Raw genomic sequence first — 11,594 nt, forward strand, 5'->3', positions numbered from 1 at the left:
GAAGAGCATTCGGCGACTTCAGCTTGTCCAGAATGTAGCCGCGCGAGCGATTGTGGGTGCACCTCGGTTCACCCACGTAACACCTATCCTCCGCGAGCTGCACTGGCTGCCTATTGGTCTCCGGATACGCTTCAAGGCGCTAGTCGTCACTTATAAAGCCCTTCATGGTATTGGACCTGGGTACTTGAGAGACCGCCTGCTGCCAATTACCTCCACCAGACCGATTAGATCCCACAGACTAGGCCTCCTCCGAATTCCATCCGCCGGCCAGTGTCGACTGGCGACTACCCGGAGGAGAGCCTTCTCTGTGGCTGCTCCGACCCTCTGGAACGAACTCCCCGTGGAGATTCGCACCCTCACCACCCTCCAGGCCTTCCGCAAAGCCCTTAAAACCTGGCTGTTCCGACAGGCTGGGGCTAAAGAACCGTGCCCCTATCTCGAATGGTATGATTGTTGCGCTTTTAAATTATGTATTGTTTTGTGTTGTTGTCAAATTGTTTGTATCCCCCCCTTCCCTTGTTTTGAGTTGTGAGCCGCCCTGAGTCCCCCTCGGGGGAAAAGGGCGGCATACAAATGAAATAAACATAAACACACAAACAAACATAAACATATGAGATAGTAATACTTGGCTTAGGCCAGGCTGTAGGGAGTGTAGTTCAAGGTTCTCCAAGCCCAAAACTTTGAGCCTGGTGGCATAAGGGATTCTATCCCACCAGCATGGGCTTTCTTCCTTCAATTCCTGAATTTGTGGAAGTTATGATGAAAAGGAAACAGCTGTAGCACTAAGTAAAGTGTTTAAACTTTCTTAGACAAAGGTCAATTTTTTTATCAAGGGCTCACTCCCCAGCAACAATTATTCTAATTCTTCAAAAACCGCACCCTCTATTTTGCTGAGTCATCCTCCCTCCCTCCAAGCCAATCATCAGTTGAAGAACAAATGGTTTTCTATTGGATAGCATCACTCCTATGATGCTATCCAATTCAGCAGCTGCACCTGGACCCCAGGACTCTGCCAAATTTCTATTGGTCCTCATCAACCCATCCATGCACCAGATTGGTCAGTGGGTCCTGGAGAGGCTTCCTATTGGCTTACTCCTATTGCTAATTGGTTACCCACCCTTACATTTTGGATATAAGGCCCAAGTTGATGGTCTCTTCCAGACCCGTTGACCTTCTGAACTTCAGGAACAACCTGCTCTTCCTCACCACTTCAAGATGACTTCTCAGATCCGCCAGAACTACCATGCTGAATGCGAGGCTGCTGTGAACCACCTGGTGAACATCGAACTCCATGCTAGCTATGTCTACTTGTCCATGGTAAGTTACTCTGAATTTACTTTCAGTTGGAAATGTTTGCTTCTTATTTATTGACTTGGGCAAACTTTACACTTTAGCTCTTTAAAGTGTAAAAAGGCTTAGTTGTGGGCAATGTACCTCTTGTTATTTCTTAATGCTGGAGAAATAATGAACTCCAATGCATATTTAGCTCTGGGTCTTTGTAACCAAGTCTGGAGTAGCAAGTCTTTAACATGTAAGAAATAAGATACTTTACTGAGGCACTTTCACAAGCTGTTTAGAGAGAAATAGTGCCTTCAAAGAACATTAAAACTACAATAAACCTAAAACTCTGGAAGCAACTCCTAAATTTAGAGTGAACAGTAATTGGGTCTACTGTTAAATTATGGTTTGAGAATATTGCCATGGAATTAACAACCTGTGAGTAACGGTAGTTTAACAGGAAAGAGACTCTTAAAAGTATGAAAAAGGTCTTGGGTCTCTTTTATGTAGTAAGTCTGCCATTCTGTCAATTTTACTTAACGGTGTAATATCAACAATTTACAACTTGCCTTGGGAAGCTATTGGGAGTTTACTTCAGTGGGTTGTGTGTATATACACACACACACACCTCACAGGCAATTTATAAAACCTTAATTTGTAGAGCTAGTTTTAGGTAGAAACTGGCTCTGCTCTTTAGATAAAGAGTATCTAGAAACTTTGGTACATTTAGATAACTTCTAAAAATTATCTGCTAATGTATTCCTTCTGGTTTCCTAGGCCCATCACTTTGAACGTGACGATGTAGCTTTAAGCCACCTGGCCAAGTTCTTGAAGGAGCAATCTCAGGAGGAGAAAGAACATGCAGAAAAGTTTCTGAAGTACCAAAACAAGCGAGGAGGACGTATTGTGTTGCAAGATATCAAGGTGAGGAAACAAAGCATTTGGGGATTTCGTGAAAGGGGGAAGAGAGGGCTAGTAGCATGAGACCTGATAGCAAGGCGTTAGCCACGGATTGTACCTAATCACGAAGCCTGTTTTGTTTTTAATACACAGAAGCCAGAGAAAGACGAATGGGGCAACAGTTTAGAGACCCTGGAACAAGCCCTGAAGCTGGAGAAGGAGGTCAACCAGGCTTTGCTGGATCTACACAAGCTGGCAACTGAGAAAGTTGACCCCCATGTAAGTAAACAGAGCCAATAGTAAAGATAGGAAGATGGGCAAATCCCAAAACATGCCCAATTTTGTTAAAAAAGAAAAACTAACTTGGTTTAGGCATGATTTGATATGCACCTAAAATGCTACTGTTCTTGAAATCCTGTGTCTTCATGACTTTTTAGTCCCAAATAGCTTAACTATTTCTTTACTCACTGTAGAGGCTTGCTACGAAGGAAGGTCCATGTGTGGCTTGTTTTTCTTAGAAGTAAAAATGGAAGCTAAGTCATAGTTTGTTCTCCTAAACCTAGCAAACTTTCTCTCTCTTTTTTTGCCCCCCTCAGCTCTCTGACTTTCTGGAGAATGAATTTCTGGAGGAGCAAGTGAAGGCCATCAAACTCCTGGGAGACCATTGTACCAACTTGAAACGCCTGGGGCTGCCCCAGAGTGGCATGGGGGAATACCTCTTTGACAAGCTCACCTTAAGCGAGAGCAGCTAAACTTCTGTCCCGTTTTGATTTGTACTGTTTCTCTTGGCAGGCAAAAATAAAATAAAAATATGTTTGGCAATGTGTGAAGGGTGTGTGTGTGCTTCCATCAATACAGAAAACTTAAAACTTGCATATGCTGGTTTCTAGATGCTTAGCCACAATCTGGTTAATTAAAACTGTTGTAGATTTTGCTAACGGGGCTGAACTCTGGGGACTAAAGAGGAAAAGTAGGCCAGTTCTTAAACCAAGATTCTTAAACACAGCCGTATTAGCTTCAACCCTCTTGTTGCAGAAAATGACAGGCTTTAGACTTCTCAGGATACAGGAAAAGTTTGTTTGGCAGCCAGGTTCAGAAAACTAGCCCATGGCTTAGCATTGCAAGTTCTGAACAACCTTCATTATCGAAGCACGCGTTCTTATACATTCTCAAAAGCATTGCAACACGGAAATACTTAGCACATTTCTTAGTGGTTACCTTGTGGAGAAAGCCTTATAAGGAGATTGGGTCTTACTTCTCTTGTTTATGGAGTACGTGTCATTAATAAACTTTAATTGAACCTTGGGCTTTTATCCTAGATTTTGACATAGGGACATCTTGTGGTTAGGCACTGGATTCCTGTTCTTTTGCAAGTTGAAACTCTGCCTATGTGGCTTTAATATAGAAGTAAAGGGTCTCTAAGAGGCTGTCCAGCCTGACCCAGTAGGTTTCACACTTAAATGTCCAAATCTCACTTTATGTCTGCTTTACTCTAAAGGGAAAATAGGTTAACCCCTACATTCCCCATTTACCGATTTTATTGTAGTGTTGGGAGAAATGTCCTTCCGAGTTTAGTTCCAAGTGGGGAAAAAGACACTGGAAACATGGAGGCTGCTTGGAAAGATGGTTTAATGGTGGACAGGACCACATGGCTTGAGCTCCTGAACAGAAAAGGGGGAGGGGTCACATGCTTCTAGATGTTGGGTGAAGAAAGAAAAAGCAAGATGCTAAAAGTCCCTGGTTTTATGCCTGATCTTGATCTTGTATTCTGATTGGTTGTCAGACTCCCATAGGGGCAATTCTGTAGGCTGTTGTTTGGAGTCCCAAGTTTGGTTGAGCATCACTTCTTCCCAGGTGACCTGTAGTGAGGTGCGTAAAGGGCTAATGCTATCATGCCTTCATCCCATCACCCTGGAGCTGAAGGGGGAGATCTTTGTTATGTAGAATAGACTGGCCCATTCTTTTTAATGGCCCATTGACAAAGGTGGGGGCTATTAAAAGGGAGTCTGCTTCCTGCCTAAAAACATTTCTCCATTTCTTATCCAGGGAAATATAATATTCTGCCTTTTCAATATTTCCCAGGATAATTTCATTTTTCTAGGAGAGGGGTGGGTTTTAACTTCCTATACCACAGGGAGGTTAAGTAGCCAAAACCCACTGTTAGGGGTTTTGCTAAAGGGGGGCTGAATTCTGGGGACTAACGGAGAAAAGTAGGCCAGGTCTTAAACAGGGATTCTTAACTACAGCCATAGTAGCTTCAAACCCTCCTTTAACTAAAGGGAAATTTGGTAAATGGGGAATGTAGGGTTAACCTATTTAATTGTAGGAATGGTCATCCTCGGGTTTTGTAGAGTCATGTTCTTTTCTCCCTTTTGCAGGAAGCAACTGAGACTTTGTTTTTCCTTGAACATGTTTCACTTCTCATCCAAGAAGCTTGTTCAGTTCAGCTTCTTGAGTGATACGTGAAAACATATTCGAAGGAAAGCAAAGTCTCAGTTGCTTCTTGAAAAAGCACCTTTTGAGTCCATCGTGACCTGGATGACTCAGAATCTCCCATAGACATCCAGTTCTGTTCTTTAAACAAATGTGAAGTTCACCTTTGCCAATTACTCTATTTCAGCTGTCAACAGAAATGCTGCTTTGCTGATGCTTTATTTAAATTGAATGTGTGCATCAGTGATTGCCTGACATCTGTGGATGCCATACACTAAATAAAATAAGCCATGATTTCTATCCATTTCCTTACATTACTTCTACAGCCACTCTATCTCAGTTTATGTTCATTAACGTGGAAACTAATCAAGGAGAGAACAAACTTAGAATTAAAAGATAAATTTTCTGACAATTAAACAATGGAACAATTTGCCTCCAGAAGCTGTGGGTGCTCCAACACTGGTAGTTTTAAAGAAGAGATTGGACAACCATTTGTCTGAAGTGGTATAGGGTTTCCTGCCTAAGTAGGGGTTGGACTAGAAGACCTCTAAGGTCCCTTCCGACTCTGTTCTTTTTTTTTAGCAGATTTTTTAATTACTTTTTCCCTTCAACACCTTACAGTCATTACATCAACATTGTTATGTCAACATACCTGTACATGTATATAATATTTCGCTTCTATATTTACACACCTTTATACACAGTTCTATATATATTTATATATAGCTTTTTGGCTTAATTAATTTTATTCTTGTTTTGCAGCCATTTGTACCAATTGTTCCAAATTTCATAATATTTCGACTGTTCTTTATCTTTTAATTTCAGTGTTAATTTGTCCATCTCTGCACAATCCAAAGTTTTTTTGTCACTAATTTGTCCGAGGGGGTATTATTTTGTTTCCAGCATTGGGCAAATGCTACTGTAGCTGTAGTTAGCAGATGTGTTAATATGTACTTAATTTTCTTTGTATATTTCCCTTTGATTATTCCCAGTAGAAAGATTTCGGGTTTGTATTTTATCTGTTCTTCTGTAATTTCTTGCACCCATTCCCAAATTTTTGTCCAATATTTTTGTGTTTCCAGGCAGGTCGACCATAAGTTTGACTCTGTTCTTCTGTGTGTTTCTTATTCTTCAGCCAAATGATTTGTTTGGCAGTTCTAGTCTTCAAGTAATTATCTAGTCCTGAACACATTGATGAGGTTTCTGGCTTGGCACAATATGTGAAAGGAAGACCATTCCTGGGACAAACTAAGATTAAGGCATTCTTAAAATTAACACTCCTGAACTATGTGTTCCCCTGATGTTAAATTTCAATTCCAAGCCCAATAGATAGGACTTGATGAAAAATTGTATTTTCTAGCTCCTGATCAAAGCAAGGCGCCATATGAAAGTATTTCTCCAGCTTTTGCTTTAGATCAGGGTGGAGAATTATGGCCCCTTTATGACTTGTGGACTTCAACTCCCAGAATTCCTGAGCCAGCCTGGCTCAGGAATTCTGGGAGTTGAAGTCCACAAGTCATAAAGGGGCCATAATTTCTCACTTCTACTTGTAAGTCAAACTCAAAATTTCCCATAAGTCATTGCTTCCATTGGTTCATAGTATTAGGAAACTATTTTTCTAACTCAGCAGTTTGTGGCTTCACATGTGATGCTAACCCTGCCTATTGTGGCATATTCCATTAATCAAAAAAGTTTGCACATCATTAAGCCAATCTATGCTTTCTCAGTTGTACTAGATAAAACAGTGAACAAAAGAAATTTCTGAAGGCAACTAATCTTGTAAAGTTATCTCTGTGACTTAAATTACATCTTTCTGCACTAAACAGAATAGTATTTTTTTTTCATTTTATACCACTCATAATGATAAAAACTCTTTAAGAGATCACCATTAAGATTACTGCATTCCTTAAACTAACATTCCTGAACTACATACTTTCCATATATATTTAATGTCAGCTACAAGAAGAATCTTTATCTGTAGCGCTTAGAGATTTCTCTTAGCGTTGAAGCCCAACAGGTACAGAATACAATTTTTCAAATAAATCTCCCCAAGCGATCAATAGCTGAAACTATTAAGATACAGAAGGATCTCGACAGATTTGAACATTGCGCACTACCTATTGAAATGAAATTCAATGGTGAAAAAAGTAAGGTTCTATATTTAGGCGAGAAAAATGAAATGCACAGGTACAGTATAGGTGGTACCTCGCTCAATGGTAGCAACTGTGAGAGGGATCTTGGAGTCCTAGTGGGCAATCACTTAAATATGAGCCAGCCGTGTGCAGCAGCTGTCAAAAAAGCCAACACAGTTCTAGGCTGCATAAACAGAGGGACAGAATCAAGATCACGTGAAGTGTTAATGCCACTTTATAATGCCTTGGTAAGGCCACACTTGGAAAACGGCATCCAGTTTTGGTTGCCATGATGTAAAAAAGATGTGGAGACTCTGGAAAGAGTGCAGAGAAGAGCAACAAAGAGGATTAGGGGACTGGAGACTAAAACATATGAAGAACGGTTGCAGGAACTGGGTATGTCTAGTTTAAGGAAAAGAAGGACCAAGGGAGACATGATAGCAGTGTTCCAATACCTCAGGGGCTGCCCCAAAGAAGAGGGAGTCAAGCTATTCTCCAAAGCCCCTGAGGGCAGGACAAGAAGCAATGGATGGAAACTAATCAAGGAGAGAAGCAACCTAGAACTAAGGAGACATTTCCTGACAGGGAGAACAATTCATCAGTGGAACAACTTGCCTCCAGAAGTTGTGAATGCTCCAACACTGGAAGTTTTTAAGATGTTGGATAACCATTTGTCTGAAACAAGCTTTGTGGAGATGTTGAATTAAATATCACATTTCTGACTGTTGTTTCACAGGGCATTGAAATTTGCATTCATAAAGAGACCCCAGATATATCCAGCCATGTTTCCAGCAATTCAATGTCCAGTTCGGTGTGATTAAATTCTGGATGACACATGATATAATACGTGCTCATTTTAAATTCTGGGTTTTTTTTTTAATGTGTGTCATAACGCAGATGAATTATTTAGATGATGACATTCACCACAGGCTCATTAAAATTCCAGCCTCACATTTAGAAAACCTCTGCTGGTCTCGATGATTATTAATAAAGAGCATCTTCTTATTCCCATGGGGTTGCAATACTTCAAGAGAGGTGGCATTTATCTTTCTACGTATCTAAGCCCCTGACAGGTTCATAAAGGTGATAATTTCGGGCAAGAGCTGCTGGCATGAATCTTATTTATCTTCTTCAAAGTCTGTTTCACCTAAGCTCGCGATCCTTGTTAAGCAAGAGTCAAGTACTACTATCTCATATAGTGCTGTTTATTTTTTCCCAGAACAAGAGTTGGACAGATTCCAGAACAAGAGTTGGAAGTAATTCTGGAAATTACTTCTCCTTGCATAGCGATTGGAAGATAAGACCTATTTTGGAGACATAATTTCACTATATTTAATATCCTCCGTTCCACTGCTTGCAACAGGGATACCTTATGCCACCAGACTTGAAATTTTGGGCTTAGACAACTTAGAACTATGCCGCCTATGGTGTGACCTAAGTGTAGTACACAAAATTGTATGCTACAACATCCTACTGATGCAGGAGGGGGTGCATAGGTAAACCCACCAGTGACTGGCCAGGTTAGGTGGTCTTAATAGAATGGACCTTATAAATTCATATTAGCTTGGCTTTTCATTCTAGTGCCCTGGAGTTCCAAAGTTGACTTTTAGCTGGAGTGGACTTTCTCTCCAACTTCCTCATAAGTATTAAAAATAGGGCTGAACAGTGTGGCAAGACCCTGTAAAGGAGGGGCACAGGAAGCCAGGCGTGGGTGAGAGATAGAACAGAGGTAAAAACTCCTGACAGCTTAAGACATTATAGGAACTTCTCTTTTTTGTATTTCTCCTATGTACTTTGCTGTAACATTCCAAATGAACTTCCCCTTTTTGAAATGTCATGCTTGTCTCGTGTATGGAAACGCCTTGAGAATGCACAGTGTGGAACACGGCATAAAAGTAGCATCCTGGGCAGAGCCCAGGCAGTTCAGATTTTGGTGTGTGAACACGCTGAACTCGATGCATCAAATAAACCTGTTTCTCTCACCTTCGTGGTATCGAGTCCTGGTCTTTGGTAAGTAGATTACAAACCTCAATCTGCTGCAACACTACCTGTCAATGACTTCTTCAGCTTCAACCGCAATAACACACGGGCAAACAATCGATACAAACTCAAGGTAAACCGCTCCAAACTAGATTGCAGAAAATACAACTTCAGCAACAGAGCGGTCAACACCTGGAATGCTCTACCTGACTCCGTTGTTACATCCTCAAACCCTCAAACAGCTTCAACCTTAAACTGTCTACTGTGGACCTCACCCCATTCCTGAGAGGTCCGTAAAGGGGGAGTGCATAAGCGCACCAGCGTGCCTTCCGTCCCTGCCCTACTGTCCCCATTTATTCGTATCCATTTCATGTATTCATGTATTCTTCTAGTCCAACCCCCTGCTTAGGCAGGAAACCCTACACCACTTCAGACAAATGATTAGAATAGAATAGAATAGAATAGAATAGAATAGAATAGAATAGAATAGAATAGAATAGAATAGAATAGAATAGAATAGAATAGAATAACAGAGTTGGAAGGGACCTTGGAGATCTTCTAGTCCAACCCCCTACTTAGGCAGGAAACTCTATACCACTTTAGAGAAATGGTTATCCAACATCTTCTTAAAAACTTCCAGTGTTGGAGCCTTCACAACTTCTGGAGGCAACTTCTGTTCTACTGGTTAATTGTTCTAACTGTCAGGAAATTTCTCCTTAATTCTAAGTTGCTTCTCTCCTTGATCACTTTCCACCCATCGCTTCTTGTTCTGCCCTCAGGTGCCTTGGAGGATACCTTGACTCCCTCTTCTTTGTGGCAACCCCTGAGATATTGGAAGATTGCTATCATGTCTCCCTTGGTCCTTCTTTTCATGAAACTAGACATACCCAGTTCCTGCAACTGTTCTTCATATATTTTAGTCTCCGGTCCCCTAATCCTCTTTGTTGCTCTTCTCTGCACTCTTTCCAGAGTCTCCACATCTTTTTTTTACATTGTGGGCGTCCCAATTTTTACAGGTGTGGTACAGTGTGCACGTAGTCCTCGACTTATGACTTTAAATGAGTCTGGAATTATGGTTTTAAGTAGTGCTGGCCATTAATCAAGTCACCATATATCCACGTCCAATTTTATGACATTTTTTGCAGCAGTTATTAAGGGAACCCATTTTTCCCAGGGTCCAAAAGGTGCTTTTTTTCAGGCAACTGGATTGACTTGTTCAGAAAGAAGGTTCAATTGCCCCCTGAAAAACCGTCTTTCGGACAACCATGATCTGGATTGACTAAGAACTTCTCTACAGATCTTGTTGTGTGTTTTTTTTTGCCAGAAATCGGAAATAAATGCCAGTTTCCAGTAAAAAAAAAAAAAAAAAATCCATCATAAATCTCGGTCACGTAACTGCAGGAAATCAGCAAATGGCAGTCAATGTGAACCGGTTATCAAATGCCCAAAATCTGATCATGTGACCATAGGAAGGAAGCCATTGGAACTTCAAATCCAGGTTGAAAGTGTTCTGACCGAGGCTTCCCAAGATCATGAAGCCGACTCCTTGTCCCCTTAAAAACTCTTTTATTTAGTTTAAAGGGAATTCCTCTCCAGCAAAGTCCCGGACAACAGTCTTTCGTGAGATTTCACAACTACAGACCTTTATCAGGCTTGGAGAGCTGCCAGGCCGATATCTTCCAAACGCCATGCTGTAGCAACAATTACTTGGCAAGAAGTCAGGAACGGATCGTCACCCTAATGAATGGAACTGATGGTCTCCTGCAAACTCGACTCCCCTTTCGCTCCTCTTTTATTCCCTATGGGAGGGGCCATTCACCGTCCACCTGTGCCTTTACTCCTGATCCTTGTTCCTTAGCTGTTCCCTCCTCCTGGCAGCTCTGCACCTGCGCACACTGGGAACAGGCTCCAGCTGTTCTGCTGCCCCACTGATCTCCGACTCCGAAGGCAGCTGATAACTGGCATATGGCCCTGGCCCCCTCTCTGCCTCTGAAACAGAACCCTCATCAGAGCCTTCCCCAGACTCCAGGATTGGCCCATCTTCCTCCCCAACCTCCTCATTTTCCGAGCCAGCCACCAGCTCCACTGGCCACTGGCAGGCCACAACAGCAAGCACCTTTTCTGTGGCTCTTGGTTGCTAAGCAAGTAGTCATACATCGAGGATTACCTGTATCATAGTTAGATATTCACAAACATTTGAACATTTTTGTCACCTTGAGCTACCTTTGACAGAGACAGAGACTGGCTATATTTCCTTTTTTGTTGTCGTCGTTGCAAGAAAATTGGGGGAAATTTGCAATTATCTTGGGAAATGCTGGGCTCGGATAATTTGGCTAATATTACGCAGAGCTTCTGTCAAATTACTGGGCTTCAGTTCATTTGTTGTTCTGGCTGACTAAAATTGTTGAAAACTGCCCGAGTAATTGCCTGCCACTCTGAAATGCGAAAGGCGCAGAAACTATCTGGTGAACAAAGAAAAGCTGACTACAGATTAATAGAGCTGGAAGGGACCTTGTAGGTCATCTAGTCCAGTGGTCCCCAACCCCCGGTCCGCGGACCGGTGCCGGGCCGTGGAGTACCTGGCACCGGGCCGCGCAGCGGCCGGGGGACATGAACAGCTGCCCAAAGGTCCGCGCGCGCGCTGGTGGAATCCCCGGGCGCTGCTGGTACCGCCGCCACCGCCGCCCCCTGCGAAACCCAAGAGCGGCTCTTCTCCTGCGAGGCGGCTGGCTGAACAGCTGCCCAAAGGTCCGCGCGCGCACTGGTGGGATCCCCGGGCGCTGCTGGTACCGCCGCCACCGCCGCCCCCTGCGAAACCCAAGAGCGGCTCTTCTCCTGCGAGGCGGCTGGCTGAACAGCTGCCACCGCCGC

General features: G+C 42.6%; 1 protein-coding gene across 1 annotated transcript; it reads left to right on the forward strand.

The window, feature by feature from the left end:
* The first annotated feature begins 1,215 nt into the window (after nt 1-1,215).
* On the forward strand, nt 1,216-2,930 carry LOC116513412 (ferritin heavy chain A-like). Its single transcript, XM_032224478.1, has 4 exons — nt 1,216-1,317; nt 2,056-2,202; nt 2,332-2,457; nt 2,775-2,930. The coding sequence occupies exons 1-4, from the start codon at nt 1,216-1,218 to the stop codon at nt 2,928-2,930; spliced, it is 531 nt and encodes a 176-aa protein (XP_032080369.1).
* The last annotated feature ends 8,664 nt before the right edge of the window (nt 2,931-11,594 follow it).

This window comes from Thamnophis elegans, chromosome 9 (genome assembly GCF_009769535.1).
Source record: "Thamnophis elegans isolate rThaEle1 chromosome 9, rThaEle1.pri, whole genome shotgun sequence".
Taxonomy (NCBI): Eukaryota; Metazoa; Chordata; class Lepidosauria; order Squamata; family Colubridae; genus Thamnophis; species Thamnophis elegans.